At 34.5% G+C, this 17,838-nt stretch overlaps 2 protein-coding genes and 1 long non-coding RNA gene across 3 annotated transcripts; 1 reads left to right on the top strand and 2 right to left on the bottom strand.

The window, feature by feature from the left end:
• Positions 1–6,469: 6,469 nt before the first annotated feature.
• On the top strand, positions 6,470–9,793 carry LOC142551286 (uncharacterized). Its single transcript, XM_075660436.1, has 8 exons — positions 6,470–6,664; positions 6,900–7,040; positions 7,159–7,274; positions 7,710–7,802; positions 8,204–8,306; positions 8,413–8,487; positions 8,568–8,663; positions 9,575–9,793. The coding sequence occupies exons 1-8, from the start codon at positions 6,575–6,577 to the stop codon at positions 9,629–9,631; spliced, it is 771 nt and encodes a 256-aa protein (XP_075516551.1). The 5' UTR covers positions 6,470–6,574; the 3' UTR covers positions 9,632–9,793.
• Positions 9,794–10,225: 432 nt separating this feature from the next.
• LOC142551285 (uncharacterized) lies at positions 10,226–11,714 on the bottom strand. The gene has a single exon (XM_075660435.1). It carries the CDS (start codon positions 11,557–11,559, stop codon positions 10,342–10,344), a length of 1,218 nt encoding a protein of 405 aa, XP_075516550.1. The 5' UTR covers positions 11,560–11,714; the 3' UTR covers positions 10,226–10,341.
• Positions 11,715–12,687: 973 nt separating this feature from the next.
• On the bottom strand, positions 12,688–16,665 carry LOC142551284 (uncharacterized). The gene is made up of 2 exons (XR_012821558.1): positions 16,528–16,665; positions 12,688–15,538 (listed from the first exon to the last, which is right to left on the bottom strand). It is a non-coding gene; the product is annotated as an uncharacterized LOC142551284 (long non-coding RNA).
• Positions 16,666–17,838: the final 1,173 nt, after the last annotated feature.

Here is a 17,838-nt window from a genome sequence, read left to right as displayed (position 1 = left end):
ACGCAGTCATTCAGTCTCTTCAGCATATTTGTCGAGAGCTACAAACTCAGATTCCATCGGAGATCTGGCTATTACAGTTTGTTTAGAATATTTCCACGCATTTGATGCACCTATTAAAATGAATACAATTCCACTTGTGGATTTTGAGTCTTTCATATCATATATCCAGTTTGCATCATTGTATCCTTCAATAACAATAGGATATCTGATATAGTGCAATCCATGATCACGAGTGTACATTAAGTATCTTAGCAATCTGATAATTTCTTTCCAGTGTTCAAATCATGGATTACTTGCGAATCTACTCAATTTGCTTACTGCATAGGCTATGTCTGGTCTTATACAACTCATTAAGTACATCAGACTTCCAATAACTCGAGAGTATTGTAATTGAGACATACTCTCACTTCGATTTTTTGATAGATGTTGATTGGTATATATCGGGGTTCTAGCAATGCAGAGTCATCATTATTGAATTTTTCATTGATGTCCATATAATGTGACTGACTTAGAACTAGCCCTTATGATGTTCTATGATTTTTTATTTTCAAGAATCACATCGGCTAAGCCCAAATCTTTCATGTCAAATCTTGAGTTTAACAACTTCTTTGTGGATTTATTCATCTTATCATTGCCACCAATGACCAGTATGTCATCTACGCAAAAACATAAAATGACATAACTATTTCCATTGTACTTTACGTATAGACATTTGTCGCATTCACTGGATTTACATCCACTTTCTATCATTGCTTTATAAAAATTTTCGTGTAATTGCTTTTGTGCTTGTTTTAAACCAAATAGAGACTTCACCAGTGATAGGCTCATAATAGTTTGTATTTTTTGTTGTCATATCTCTCATTGTTACCATTTTCAACTCGCTTAATTGACACATTTTTGTGTGATTTTATTGTAGGAAGAAGTTTTCTGTTCTTGATATAAATCTGGGCTAAAAAGGGTGATTTTATATCACAATTAAAGTTGTCGATTTGATCTTAGTGGAAGACGTGAAGCAGAAAAATGCAGAAGTGGTTTTTGGACAAGCGTGATCACGTCTTGTGACTACTCCTCGGCTGCCTAGTGAGAGTTGATGAATTTTCATATTTAGAAATAAATAGAAGATAGAGTTTTTTCCATAAAAAACTCTATATTCTTAGTGGATATTTCTTAATATATTTTAAATTTTAGTGATTATGTTTTATATTTAGATTTTTTGGGGTTTTTATACTTTTTTTTTTTTACCCAAAAATAAGAATACTTTTTTTTTTCTTTCCAACCTAATCAACGAGTACAGTGGAGGCGGCACAATCAGATTTTTCTCCAACCTCTCCAACAATTCACGCAGAGAAAAGGGAAAAAAAGGGGGCGAATGATTTTCTTCAATTTTCTCCATGACTCTAGTAATTTTGTTTTCTTTATTTATTTTTGTGGAGATTGTAAACCGAGCTATGCTTGGCTAATTTTCTAGTCTGATTTAAGGGTTGTTTTAATTGTTTAATTTATCACTGTGAGGTATTCGTTCTTAGATTTAATATTCTTTTTATTCCAAGTATTTGTCGATTTATGATTTAATTATATGAATATTGTATATCGATTAGTCTGATAATTTAATTTGATATATGATTTTCTACTGCTAACCATGAATTCAGTGATCCATAATTGTCATGAATGATTGGTACACGAGTATCATAGATTAGATGTGTTGTGCTATCATAATATATTTAATCTAAATAAATCAATAAAACTGGATTTATCAACTGCAACTATCTCGGTTGTTAGATTTCAGGATTAACTGTTTTCACAAATCTAAAAGCTATCATCAATTAATATGGAATGCTATCGTGCCAAGTTGGTTATTGATAAGTTTTGACGGGATGCTGGGTTCGGTCAATTAATTTAGGAGAACACAATAATTTTAGCGGCTATCCCTATAATCCTAAGGTTAATTGCTTGGAACAACTTGAATAAATTATTTGTTAGCCGATGAACAATGATATAATTAAATAGTAGAGCTCATTTGAATCAGATCTTTCTCATATTAAATTCTTCACTCTATTCTAGTTGATTAATTGTCATTTAAATTTATTGTTTTTTTTTCGTGGATAAATTTAGTTTAGTAGTTTATTTAATTCTAATACAAAAACCCCTTATTTTACTTGCATTTTGCTCGAAAGAAATCATCCTATGTTCCTTGTGGATTCGATCATGCTCACCATTACACTAATTTTATCTAGAGAGTAGGAATTTAAATTTGGTGGGTCAACGACTGCACACCAACCAGTTTGCAAATCTTATTTTTTTGTCTAGTTGCAGAAAATCCCTCAGGTTGTTCTATGTAAATTTCATCTTCTAAATCTCCATGTAGAAAAGATGTCTTTACATCCATTTGGTGTACTTCAAGTTTCTGCAAGGTGGCAATTGCAAGTATAAGACAAATAGAGGTTATTATCGTTACAGAAGAATACTTGTTAAAGTAATCAAGACCTTCATGTTGATGGTAACCTTTGATTACCAATCTGGCTTTATACTTATCTATGGTTCCATATGATTTCATTTTCTGTTTGAAAATTCATTTACAGCCTAGTGGTTTGCTTCCCAAAGGAAGATCCACTGATTCCCATGTATGATTTTGTAAATAGATTCTATTTCAGAATTGATAGCCTCTTTCCATTGAGGTCCCTCAGATGAATATGTTGTTTCCTTGAAGCTTTGAGGTTCAATCTCTATCACGAAGGTGATGAAAATTCGGACCAAATGATTTCTCTGTCCTAGCTCTCTTACTCTGTCTAGGTTCAACCTCATGGTTGACCTCTTGTCTTTTTTCAATTGTCTCATATGATCTCTTGGAAGAACTTGGTTCTTCCTTAGATTTGAATGTAAACAAATGTTAAAGCATTTCTAGATTCAATTATCTTATTCTTGTGAATATCAGATATTCGAGATTCATGTATAAGAAAGCGATAAGCGCTATTATTTTTAGCATATCCAATGAAAATGAAATCAACAATCTTTGGTCCTATCTTTACTCTCTTCGGAGTGAGTATTATTACCTTGGCAAGACACCCCCACACTCGTAAGTATTGGTAGGAAGGAGTTCTTCCTTTGCATAACTTGTATGGATTTTTATCTTGTTTATTTCGAGGCACTTTATTAAAAAGGTAATTTGCTGTTAGAACAACTTATCCCCCACATGTTCTATGATAAACCAGAACTTAATAACAATGTATTCATTATTTCTTTCAAGGTGCGATTCTATCTCTTTGCAATGCCATTTTACTGAGGAGAATAAGGTACTGTTATTTCATGTTTGATCCCATGCTGAGCACAAAACTCAGCAAATGGTGATTCATGTGCACCTCCACGATCACTTCTTAGCACCTTAATTTTCTTGCTAAATTGGTTTTCAACTTCACTCTTGTAGTGAACAAATTTCTCAACTGCTTCATCTTTATTTTTAAGAAGATATACATAACAAAATTTTATGATATCATCAACAAAAGTACTAAAGTATTTATCTCACCACGTGTTTGCACATCTTTTAAATCACATATATCAATGTGAATTATATCAATGATTCACCATTTCTTTCAATTGTTCGAAAAGATGACATCGTTAGTTTTACCTTAACTCAAGTTTCACATTTGTGTTTATCAATTTGGAATACAAGAATGTTTTTCATGTTAATTAGTCTACGGATTGTATCATAATTAACGTGTCCTAGTCTACTATTCTACAAACAAGAAGACTCAAGCAAGTAAGCAAACATGTTAACTTTATTAATCACATGCTTAATAGACATTACATTAGTTTGAATAGACCATTAAAAATATAACATTAGCCAACAAACATTCTACTTTTAGACAAAAAAAAATTTATCTGACTCAAAGACAATGCGGAAACCATGCTTGTTAAGAAGTGACCCGAACACCAAATTCTTATGGATGTCAGGTACATACAGCACATTGTTCAGAGTCAGCTCTATTCTAGATGTCATATTTAGAACCACTTTTCCTTGACCCTTGATTTTAGAAGTAGAGAAATTTCTCATCTCATATTCCTCAAGATTTGCAAACATCTCCTTGTCCGAGCAAGCATGGCGAGCGACACCGGTATCGATTCACCACTCCATTGGGTTTGAACCCACCAAATTAACTTCTGATATTACAACACAGAGATTCATGTTTGAAACCTCTTGAGAAATGCTCTCTATCACATTCGCCTCTCGATTTCTCTTCGGCTTCTTACACTCAGAGGCCTTGCGACCCATACCATCACATTCATTTTCCAGAGAACTTCTTATTTGAAATCCTTCCTTTGGGTCCCAGGTTCACCTTTTTGTTGGAAGAAGAAAATGTTCTCTTTTTCGAGCTTTGACCATGCTCGACAACATTTGCCTTGGCAGCAACTGGACAAAAACAATCGTCTTTCAGAACTCTTGTTGTCTTCATCAATACGAATTCAAATAATGAGTTCTTCAACATTCATCTCCTTACGCTTGTGCTTCAAATAGTTTTTGAAATCTTTCCAAACTGATGGTAGCTTCTCAACAATAGCGGCCACTTGAAAAATATTAGCTCAAAGTTATCCCTTCGGTGTGAATCTCATGAAGAATCACTTGAGCTTCTTGAACTTGACTAATAACCGGCTTATAATCCACTATTTTAAAATCCAGAAAGCGGTCTACAAGAAAATTCTTGGCCCCAACATCCTAGGTTTTTTACTTTCTGTCAAGGGATTCCATAGTTTTTAGCTATTTTCTTTTCACAAAACACATTGCAGGGGGTGTGTTAGTTGTCTCACATCGATTGGATAAAATATCTGGGAGTTGCATATATGGATTTGGACAATCCTATCCTCTTGAGCTAGCTTTTGGTGTTGAATTATGTCCAAGTCTCAATCTTAATATGATATCATAGCTCAGTTTCACTGTTATGTGTTAGACTGCCCATAGTTGGGTCACTCGTTCTACCCATAGTTGGGTCATTTGTAAACTTCACGCTCCAAATGTTCATTCCTGAGCGTGAGAGGGTGTGTTAGTTGTCTCAAATCTGTTGGATAAAATACATGGGAGTTGTATATATAAACTTTGACAATCCTCCCCCTTGAGCTATCTTTTGGAGTTGAGTTGGTTCAAGTCTAAATATTAACATATCGTGTATATTAGAACAAAACTAAACCGAGACCTATAGCTTGTACAATTTTCTTAAAATAAATTCGTCCTCTCCGGTATGTGCTTCGAGGATTTTATCGGACAACTGTTTCTCAGAATACAATGGGTAGACCTGCAGTGGTGTTGCACAAATCACTACACTGATAAACGAAATAATACTTGAACTTTATAAGCGGAGCACGCAAGAGGCATAATGCAGGAACGAAGGAGAAAGTTGATGTGTTTTCTGGCCTTGGCACATCCTCTATTTATAAACGCCGATAACATCCACACGGAAGGCCAGAGGTTGCCATAAATAGGCATCCGAAACGCCAACAACCAGTCAGATTGAGCACCAACAGTCAGGCATATGAAAGGTCTCACAGGGCAGGTGGAAGGTCTCTTCCGAGGGAAAAAAAAGTGACGTAGCCTAGCTAGGCGATTTTTATCTTGATTTGTCCGACATTCGACGTATCCAGGTCGTGCTCGTACACTTGCACACACGTCAAGCTTTTTCGAGTTCAAATCAGGCCCCTATGCTGGCGTACGCGAGAGAAAACCTCTTGACCAATCATTCTTACACTTCCATAAAGTGTAATACAATATAAGTTCTTTTATATCACCTTAATTTTCCTATATGGGACAAACTCATCATTCCCCAATTTCCGGTTTATTTCATCCTACCCATGTGTGCATTGCCCCCATGATAGGATGGGTGACCAAGATTTGTCCATGCATATATAGCCACTTTTTTTTCTGAAATTGTATGTGTGGCAAGATCTTACCCGTTGAAATGAAGTGAGGGTAGTGCGCACATATGTAGGATCTCATTAACCTCAATTTCCATCCATACACATGAAAAGCTAATTAACACACACAACCCAATATTATATATATATATATATAATATATATATATATATATATATATATATGTATGTATGTATGTATGTATAATCCAACAAATTCAAGGTTACTTCGACGTAAATGAAAAGAAAACATGATTTAATTATTCAAAAAAAATTTTTGTGAGAGGATCTCATGAGTCAATTTTGTGAGACGGTCTCATACTTAAAAAAATATTACTTATTATTATGAAAAAAAACAAAATTGACCAGACCGTCCTACAGTGAACCTGCTAAGAAAAAAATAAATATTCAATACAAGACAGAACCGGGGAAACAACTGATCTGAAGGCTTTCTTGTACAATTCTAAAAAGTTTGTTTTCTGTATTTTAAATATCATCCCTAATATTTTATATTCACCAATAAGAAAGGATATTACTGTGGCAACCAATCAAGAAAAATATTATTATTATTATTATCTATCGTTGAATGTTGAATACTTCCTCCTTTTTCGATTTTATATAGTTGGATACTTGTTATTTGTGAAACCTACGAAGTGAGAAACAGAAACGTTGGCATCATGAATCCGAATCTTAAACCAACAACATTAAAATACTATGATGACATGCGGGAACTTCAATCCACTGGAACCATCCTCTCCTCCTCGATGGTCAGTTCCTCTTCACACGTTTTTAGTGATTTTCTTGATGGGTTATTGAAAATATTAACTATTGAACACTCACAGTGTTAGAAGTGTATGTGGTATTAAAGATTCACTGATGTTTTACGATTTTGGTGATGGGTTGTTGAAAAAATTAAGAAGGGTACGGTACACTTAACTGTGCTGAAATAGTGTTGAAGAATTACTAATGTATTGTGAATTTTGATATTGGGTTTTTGAAAAGGGAGAGGATGGCAGGCATATATTGGTGCTGGATTCTACAATTTTTCATCCACAAGGGGGTGGTCAACCTTCAGATACTGGTTCCATATCCAATCCAGAGTTCAGTTTTGTCGTTCAAGATGTTCGATCCAAGGAAAAAATTGTGTGTTTCTTGGTTCCAATTTTAAACTTCTCTCTCTTTTTGCTGTTTGCTGTCTTGTGCGAGTTCTGTTTTTGTTTCTATGTATGCTGCGCTTACTTTTAGGTTCATTATGTGATAGGTGTATCACTATGGGCATTTTGAGAGCTCCAAAGATGGGGCATCGGAAAGGAATATTGAGAGCGGTAGTCAAGTTTTGTTACGCGTGGATGAACTGAGGCGAAGGATCAATTCTAGGTATGAAATGTTTGATCTTTAGCTTGTGTATGTGGGATGTTGGTTCTCGAAATTGGATATTGATTGTGCGAGGAGGATAGACGTTTTCGATGAAATTTTTTGTTGGTTCTCGACTTCATTTCATGTATAGCTGATCAAGATTTGTGTTGATTTTCAAACTAACGTCTGGAGAACCGGATTAACTTTGCTTCAAAATCAAAGACAGATCTAAATAGTTTCTACTCAAATGTGCATTTGTGCCCTGGTGGAAACACATTCGCTAAATCGGTGATTCGTGCTGCTAGTTAATAGTGGTTCTTGAATATAGAGTTTTTCATTTTGGTACAAGCAATTTGCTAGAATCTGTATTGTGTCAATAAAACCATTCTGTTATACAAGTAATCTTGCTATTCTCATCTTTTTTCCCCTGTAACTTCAAGTCTTTCCACTTTGTAGGCTACACTCAGCTGGACATTTGCTCGATGTTTGTATGAAAAATGTGGGATGGGATCACTTGGAGCCTACTAAAGGATACCATTTTCCAGACGGGTATGCATCTATGGTGTTTCTGTGATCATATGAAATTAAAAAGTTTGTATATTTTCAGTGCCAAATGTACTTAACTAAATCGGTTTTAGCATCTGATGTTTCTCGATTATCAATTTGGTTACCAAAATAAACAAAAATCAACCAGTCGAACACCATCATTGACTTCCCTTCGAATCCAAAGGGAAATTAAATCGAGGGAGTTTTTTTAACTGCTCAGCGCCATTTCGTCCACAATCACAATGTCATTTCCACTCCTCAAAGTACATCCTGAAACCAATTTTGGCACTCCAACAATGTTAACCTTTTCATTTACTCGTGATTCTTTCGTATTTATATGCAGTGCCATCAGATTGCAAGTTGTTATCAATTCAAGTTAATCATAATCAAAAAAATCTTTTCAGGCCATATGTGGAATACAAAGGTGCGATTTCACAGGATGAATTGAAAACTAAACAAAACGAACTCGAAGTAGAAGCTAACAATTTGATTACGAAAGGCGGGAAAGTAAGCAGATGCTTTCATATTCGATATTGAAACAATTATCTCCTTTGATTGAACTTTATACTCATAATGGTGTATGTATCTGTCGATGATTTAATATGTGATTCAGGTTTCAGTCTTTGTCCTACCATATGATAAAGCTTCTGAATTATGTGGTGGATCGCTGCCTGATTATATACCCAAGGTCACAACTTATTCCTAGTATACTTCTAACTGTGTCCTCATCAGCTATTCTGCTCATCGTTTTGCTTTCCGATTCTTCAGGACAGCACTCCTCGGATAGTAAAGTTTGACGATAATCCAGGATGTCCCTGCGGAGGTACTCACGTTAGTGACATAAGCGAGATTTCAAGATTAAAGGTACCCCCTTTCATACAGTGTAATCATTTGAAATATATCATTTTTACTGTACCCGGTATTTAGTCACAACTTGCACGTTGTTAAGAGATTGTCTAGCCAATGAAATGTCTGTTTTGATCTTGTTGTTGGGGAATTTGCTGTTTTTCAATCTTGCGTAGCTAATTGTTGAGATTAACCAATTGTTGAGATTAACATTTACGTCGTCCTTACTTGGTGAAACACTGCATATATTCGGCATTCATTCGAGAACCACTGTAGACTAATATTGAAAACGGTAAGATATAGTGGGTAGAGGGATTATGCCAAGATCTCCCCACTAGAAACACGAGAAGCCATTACAAAGAAATCGAATTAGTTTGGTTAGTGCAAGGAAAATATTTTTACACCTCGAATGTTGGAAGGGAGATTTGACTTAAAATGCGTGAATGCAACATAAAGGCAAGCTCTTAAACCACTTGGTTAAACGAGAGATGCAATTGATGCACATGGATTCCTAGGTTCCTTTTAATAGTCCTATTATGTTTTTAAATCCCGAGTATCTGACGTTGAGCTTTGATGTTCTTTCTCCATGTCCAAAATCCGTCTTTCAGGATTGATCGGTGAAGACGACGATATCGACTTCTTTGAATTCAAACTGGTTTCGTTTTATTCGTGTTGCGTCTTTGAAATAGCCCCATGCCTTCTGTATTTTGGCAAAAACTTGTGTGAGACGGTCTCACGGGTCGTATTTTGTGAGACGGATTGCTTATTTGGGTTATCCATGAAAAAGTATTACTTTTTATGCGAAGAGTGTTACTTTTTATTGTGAATATCGGTAGGGTTGACCGGTCTCACAGATAAAAATTCGTGAGACCGTCTTACAAGAGATCCACTACTGTATTTTTTAGATTCACATGGTGTTCTTTGTTCAGGTTTCTCAAATTCGGACAAAGAAAGGACAGACGAAAGTTTTCTACAACGTTGAATAAACAAATCTCGATCGGGAATTTGAAACTCAGATTATTTTGCTATGATAAAAGATTGCATGGTCTACAAATATTATCACCAAAGGATTGTAACCAAACTTGTAAGACTATTTTGAAACTGCCTCATTTTCTGTAAACCTAGAAGAAAAGATTTCTCTTCTTCAATTGATTTTCTCTTCAATTTTTTTTTTTAAATTTACATTTTAGCATGAAATGAAATATAATTTCGACCGTTTTCGATCTAAAATTAAAAAAAAATATGCACGTGAACATGTTATTCGATACAGGACTGAAAGAATTAAGTTGATGTTTCTTGTATTTTTTATATTTCATGTTCATTATGGTTTAACTCAATTTCGGTTTAATCAACTAAATCGTGATTAACACTCAGCCAGCTCCATCACTCAAGATCCCTACATACGTATAAGAGATTAAAAGGGCTATGCAGGAAACAAATCAATATCCTTCTCAACAAATAACCCTAAGACCACGAATAGGTATGGAGACTAAATTTCATGATCGTCAACATTTGCGCAACCATATTTCACTCTATGTTTTTATCCGTGCACTAGATTGAGTATATGGACAAAAAGGATAAAAAAATAAAATTATCATTGACTGAATAATGTGAATGTTTGACAGAAGGATGATTAAATCAATCTCACGGCCAAAATTGGTTTGTTGGACACCTATTCGATCATTTACAATCTAGCTTATCTACCCCTAGGACCATCCTTTTGTTCAGGCATTTCGCATTTTTCATTCTTAGGACGATGTATTACCATCAATGAACCTTTTGGTGGACTCAAATCACAGGGATATAATTGCAAGAGTTCCGGAACTTCATCCACAAAGGGCAACACAAACTTCTCAAGAAATTTTTCTTTTGTGTGCCTAAGAAAACCTGTGATGCTTCCATTATAAATCAAACCTTTTGATTTCAAAACTTGATAAACCGAACACCTTGGAATAATAGTTATCTTCAAGCTTAGAGACATCATTGCCGGAAACGTGATAAAAGCCGATGGATCACAACCCATTCTATTTATAATATGATCCAATACTGCATCAATTTTATCTTCTGACTTTGCTATACACTGCGGGTATCTCCTGAAAGCAAGGAGTATATGATCCTCCGAATAACCCCATCTCTTGTACACGTCCATTTTCTTAGTCCAACTCGATTTACAGAACCTCCTCATCACTGCGAAAGCTACAACAAAATTCGCACTCTCGGGGCTGAAACCCATCTCGGCAACGCGCTCCACATACTCTTTAGATTCATCAGGATCCATCAACAGAGTTCTTGGACGTTGCTTGAACAAACGCCAAACATTGATCTCCGGGACCCCTGCCTCGAGCAAAATATCCACATTCGGACACAGAGTCTTTTGTAAATCCATATATAGGAAACTAGGAAACCTCTTGATAACATCTACTGCATCCTTCTCTGATTTCAGCATATCCTTCACGAAATCGAAAGACGGGATGATTCGATTCTCCAAGCTTCTTCTCATGAAACTTCCGGCGACTGCCATGATCTTGACGATATCATCCCTAGATATGCCCAAAGAACGGAGGAATTCGATCTTGGGCAAAAGATTATCCTGGGGCTTCAATGTTAGGATTTGGGGAACACGTTTGATCAGATGCTTGATCTGGGCATCACTAAGGCCATTTTCCTCGAGGAACGCAAGGACTGAATCCGGGTTTCTTGAGCTCCTAAATTTGACATTGGTATAAGCTTTTAAAGCACATTCCCTAGAAAAACCTAATCTTTCCGAGAGATAATTGACCGCAAACGGGTCCCCATTTCCATTTCTCGAATCGTAATCAGGAGTGCTTATGCTTAACGAAGAACAAAGATGAAACTGGAGAAGATGACGTTTACTCACAGAACCAAAATTTCTCCTGCAAAATACGTTTAGCATGCTCGATTGGAAAAAAATAGAGAAGACTTGCCCGCTATCTTCTACCGGAGAGATCAACCATCAAGTAAGATACTGGCGACTTTTCGCTGTTCGTCTTTCATATAAACCTAAACCCCAATTTGACGTTACATCATACATCATGAGTATCATTTTATTTGTTATATTATTTATTTATATTTATATTTATATTTTACTCATTTGATTTGTTATATTATTTATTTATATTTATATTTATATTTTATTTAATCTGATTTCATGTTTGATGCATTATTATAAATATTTTATTAATTTTTTCAAAATGATAAAACGTTAATATCACATTATCTCAATTATATTCAAATTAATCAATCAAATCAGACATTATATTAACTATCATTTATATTTATTTTATTATTAAAAAATATTACTTATCTTCATATCATTTATCTCATACCACGAACCAAACGTTACCTATATAGTATTGTTCTAGACAAATAGTCGATATCTTTCAATATTTATTCAGATAAATCGTATTGAACAAACTCTACGACTGAAAATTTTTGCTAGATACTTGGGTAATAAGAGTGATATAAAACAACTAATATATCGTAAATCGATATTTACAACAATAATGTCGTCAGATTTTGCTATTAACTCATGAGATTTTGTATTGAATTTATCACAAGATTTTGATAAATGAAATTTTGTATGGAATTTTATATGTTATAATAATTGTAGTACAAATTTGATTGTGCAAATAATAAATAAACCTAGATTTATGAGTATTTATTTATTTACTTTTAGAAGATAAATTATGGCTCAAACCCTAATGTCTGGTCTGCAATGTAGGACCTAAACAGTTCTAACAGATCTGCTGAAACAATTCAAGCACACTGAAGGCTGATATTCAACAGAACCGATAAAACTGATATTAAAAGTGAGAAGAGATTGCAGAAATTAAGTGAGGCAAAATATTTTATGTAAGTTCGAAACGCAAATCCTTTTAAATCTTCGGAGAGTTCCACTAGAAGATTTGATTTTTACAACTTTTTGTACAAACCAAACTCAGTTGAGATTACACTTTCAAACCATCTAATGCCTCTATTTTATATTACTCTGTAGCTAAAAACGTCAAGTGATAGAGTTAAATGCAATGTGGTGAATAAGTTATTACCTTCACTCTTATTAGAGTTTCCATTTTCTTGGCAAGACCATCCACACTATAAAAGAAAGCACCATTTATGCTTTCAACGCTGCCTGCATCTTCACCAAAATTCATTTGGTTTTCTACAGGAAACTAAATGAACATCATTTCTCTTCCAATTTTCTGAATAATATCTTTCACAACAAGAAAATGATAACAAAAATTAACAAATAACATAAAATAAAAATAAATATCTATAGTGAAGATGATAAAATTCCAAGGAAAATTGGGAATTACCTTATGGTTGCAGGCCCTGGGTGGTTTTCCGTAATAGAGCCACGAAATTTAATAAATGTTAAACAAAATTTTCATCATAAAAAATGTAGTTGAATAGGGACATTGATATGCTGACAACCATAGTAGTGAGAGATATAGTGAATCCACATGCAGTTATATCCATGAATCCACATGCAATTATATCCACATATCGAACAAATATAATTCCATATGAATAAAAGCTTCTTCCATTTAAAGATACTCAATTCACAAACCAATACAAAATTTGTTTGCATTATAAATAGAATACCATACCAATAAAACCACACACCATAGAATATCATAATCCATGGACAAAACAAACTAACATACACAGCATAGGTCCCCTTGTTGCAACCAAATAACTTAATATCCATAGCAACAGTACTTCATTTTTTAGACATAGCAAAAGAACCCCATTCCTCCAAAGTATGAACTGTGTTTCTGTAACTCCTTGGCATACACACAAGGCTGTTTAGATCACTTAAAGGTACAGAAAAAGAGCACAGCTATCATTTATTTCCTAGCTTCTCTCCGTCAAATTTTTGGCTAAATAATGCAAAGAAGATGAGGAAAATAACCAACAGGAATTATAATAATAAATTTAAATCGGCTTACTTGATGTCCCACAAATGACTTCCCAGTTTCACCCACTGTAAATCACATAATATAGTGGAAGGCAGATTTAGTTTACTGATTTGTCGCCATTTTCCTTTAAAAGGTATTTTTGATGCTATGTGAATATTGCTAACTACAGTACTCTATTATACCAAAATCATACATCAATCCTATAGCATGCAGTATACCACATCCTATAGCATGTGGTGCATTCCCAGAGAAAAGCTATAAATACAAAATTTATCAGCACACTTTTTCTGACATGTTGTAGGCATAATATATCTATTTCATCACAGCACCATAAATATAATAAAGAATGACACCTAATATATAAATTGGAAACTTGGTGATGGCAAATGGAAAAATTCTTAAGAAAATAAATTTAACTTGTCACTTGAAATCATGTTTGACAGGCAGCATGCCTACGACCATCGAATTCCAAATTCAAAGGAAGTTTGACAATGAGACAGGGAAAAAAAATTAACCCATAAAAATAAAACTCATGACACTTCAGTAGAAACTGAAAATAAGGAAATTGAAAATATAAATTTACCTCTTGCATTTTAATTTTATGTTTAGTTCCTTCAATTGCAATAAATGTTAGAAAGGTTTAAACGTGTTAATAATGCCCTAGTCTAACAAAAAATCATAGTAAAATAGTAGTATCTTTGATCGCATCAATAACATTATAATGGAAGAAAAATAGCTTCAAAACAACCTTAACGATCAATAGTTTTCATGAAATTCTCAGCAGTAACTCCATCAACTTAACCCTCTCAGCCTTTGTAGGTTTCCAGGACCATCTGAACCTCGTTATCATTTCTGTTTTTGGGTTTTGGATTTCAACAATTCAGTTTTGCTGGTTTTGGAAAAGAAGGTTTATTAGGAAAGATGAGTGAGAGACACAAAATGGGGGAAAGATATGGGAAGGATAGAAGTTAATTACAGGTCTGAAACTTTTTCATTTCTTGCCCTTCCTTTGATTGAGATTAGAAAAGAAGAATAATGGTAGTTTGGCGGTTTTTTCAATAGGGTTAGATTTGTAATTTTTGTAATGAACATACTAAAGAAAGCAAGACAGTTTATGCAAACTAAAATCAATAAAAATCAACGCAGGTTAAAGGAGCAACTTCCCTATGGTAGATAATAAGTGAAGCTGCACCTCTACCTTTGTATTCAACTCAAGGTAAAAGTCCTCAAAAGAAAACTATCCATATTTAATTCTTCAACTGCAACATTGTTGAAAAGGCCAGAATTTCGGCTAGCAAGTACCACGTTGCATCAACTTTATTTGCATGCACTCCGAGTGTCTCTCAAACCAAGAAGTTTACTTTCCACAGAATAAGTCCTTTGGTGCATCTTCCACCTAATCCATTTAATGTGTCCTTGCCCATGCCTTTCCCTACACCTATTTAAAGCAAAAAACTAAGCTGCCTAAAGCATTGTAACCACAACCTTCATCACCGCCTTAATTTCTTTATGTCTCATATGTTTTGACTCTAGAGTCTAGATTCAACATATCATCCTTACCATCCCACGAGAAGTATCAACTATACTTGGGAGAGTATGAGAGTTCAAATAATTGCACCTCTTGTACAAATTGCACTTTACACATTCACAGGGATGTCAATTATACTTTTCTTTGAACGGGGCTACATGGCTATCGTTATCATGTGTCAAATGTCTGGAAAATGAAAGATACACAGAGTACCAGCTAGATACCATAAAAGAAGACCGGATGGAGAAAAAAGGAACTATCAGATGGTGTTGGCTCAAATTCCAATCACGAAAAGGAGGTAAAACACTAGAGTTTCTAGTTTGAATGCTGGTGTCTTTACCTGCTTTCTTCTGGTCATATAAAGTGCATCAATCGTGTAGCAGGCTTCCACAGAAATAATGATTCATTATTCATTTCGATGATACCTGTCATCAGTTAATAATCAATTGAATAACCACATAGATTTTAATGAATCAGAAGCAATCACCTTTCCAAATTTCATGATATTGAAGTATTCTATGCATATTACATAGCTACATGCATATACGATTCAAAGAAAGTTGAAGATTCTTGAATAATAAGAAATGAAGAGTTTAAGTTTCTTGAATGAGAAGTGAAATGTGTTGCAAACAATAACTTTATAACTCAGAGCTTCCACGATACTATCTTGGTTATTCTAAATCTCTAATATTGTATAACGAGGAGCATGCATACTTTCATAGTTGCACAGTAAATTAAACAAATCGGTCGCATGTTCTCTCTCTCTCTCTCTCTCTCTCTCTTTCTCCAAGTTATTTGATTGATAAAAAATGTGAGTTCAATTGGTTGGCATAATCTACTTGTTTGCACTTTTTGTTGCATCAAATGTACGAGATTGTTGAGCATAATTGTTTGTTATCCACTTCTTTAAAGGTAGGTCTTCAGTCTCGTAAAGGTAGAACACTTAATTCCATACAGCAATGATTAATCTCGTATAAGAAATATAGTAAGTTAATGTACAAAAGTACTTCGTTGCCACAATAATTCGCCAAAGCCCCAAAAGTAGTTTAAAATTTGATCATAATATGTAATTATGTATACAAGACATAAAGCAGTTACCATAATACTTCACCAAAGCCCCAAAAGTTTTTTAAGATTTGATCATAATATGTATACAAGACATAAAGCATTTTACATGTAACACAACAAATTCCAGTTTATAATTTCCATATAGAAGAAGCAGTTGATTAGAATCCTATCATATACAAAACTAAAACATCCCATGAGCATCTATGAATCAACGTTTCTGTAAATTATTACAAAAAGTGAAAAAAAAATATCAATATGAATTCAAAACACAATAAAAGTGAACACACAGCATAACAGTGTTTAAAGCTTCATAAAAGCTGCTAAACACAAATGAAGAAAAGCTTACACCAGTAGTACATAGGGGTGGACTCGTGCATAGGATCCACTCTGAAAACGATCTGATTTTAAAGCTTTCAAATTCGTACTGTGCGGCGTAGAATCAAATCTTAAAAATGTGTAGCAACGAGATAAATAATGAAAAAAGGTTCTTTTTGAAATAGTTTTATAAGATATCAATTGGAGCTGTATCTAGTCTTTCATGGCCAGCAAATTAACTCATTGTGTAGGTTCTTGATGATTCCACCAATGAATTCTTACGGGTATAGAGCTCAGCCCCAGAATCCAGATGTAATCTGCATAAGTTTTCTGTTACAATCTTGTCCGCATATAGATTTCGAAGACTAAATGGCAGGCACCGGTCAAATTAGAGTGCCAAAAATGGATCCAGAAAGGTGTGATTATAAAGTATGAAACAAGGAACGGGCGCCATTCTAGAAGATTTAAAAAACAGGATTATGTTGAGGCTTGTGAATTTGTAGTCATCTTTGATGTAGATTTCCAGCCAGGAGATTCTCTCTGGAAGACCATCCCCCTACCTACTTGAAAACCAAGAATCGGGCTCGATTCAAGCAAGTTGGAAATCTGGTAAGGCCAAAGACATTATACTTGAAATTCTCCCAAAAAAAAGTCAAGACAATAAAATTTAGAAAGTATCATCTTATTTAATGTAAGATTCAAAAGACACCAGCGAGATTGGCATGCTCAAGTATTACAAAAAAAAAGCATAAATGAAATGCCACTTCCCTTCCTTAACTGCATTGTGTGTCACACATTTTTCTTTGTAAAAATAAACAAGAGCATTGCACATGGGTTACAGTTTTCTTTTACTGTGTCGTAATCCCAGCAAAAATCTTAATGCCTGAAGTCCATCTGCCAAAGCAGCTAGGGATCAATCTGCCAGATTCTGAAGGTGGATGACTGAATTTAGAAAGTTAACCATCCAACAACGAAAATAGAAACATTTTACAAATGATGGATGTAACCAAGCACATGAAAGGCCAAAATCCACGTCTATGAATCTCCGTCTACTTTGTGGGGAAGTAAGAGATGAACCCTTAATTGATCAAAATCCTATGCATCCCATGTGAAAGACAATTCAAATTGTAACCAGTCATGAACTTAAATTCATTTTGTTACACAGGATCCACTTAGCTGAACTTATTATGGGAATATTTCTGCTACACGTGCCATACACAACATACTATATGATAACGACCATTTCTATATTTACCTTCTAATCCAGGCATTGACGTTTTTTATTGTCAGAGTTGGGTATGTAGGAACATATGCACACTACTAACGATGATGAAGAGAGGAT

This window comes from Primulina tabacum, chromosome 7 (assembly GCF_025594145.1).
Source record: "Primulina tabacum isolate GXHZ01 chromosome 7, ASM2559414v2, whole genome shotgun sequence".
NCBI lineage: Eukaryota > Viridiplantae > Streptophyta > Magnoliopsida > Lamiales > Gesneriaceae > Primulina > Primulina tabacum.
This window is presented reverse-complemented; position numbering and strand designations above follow the sequence as displayed.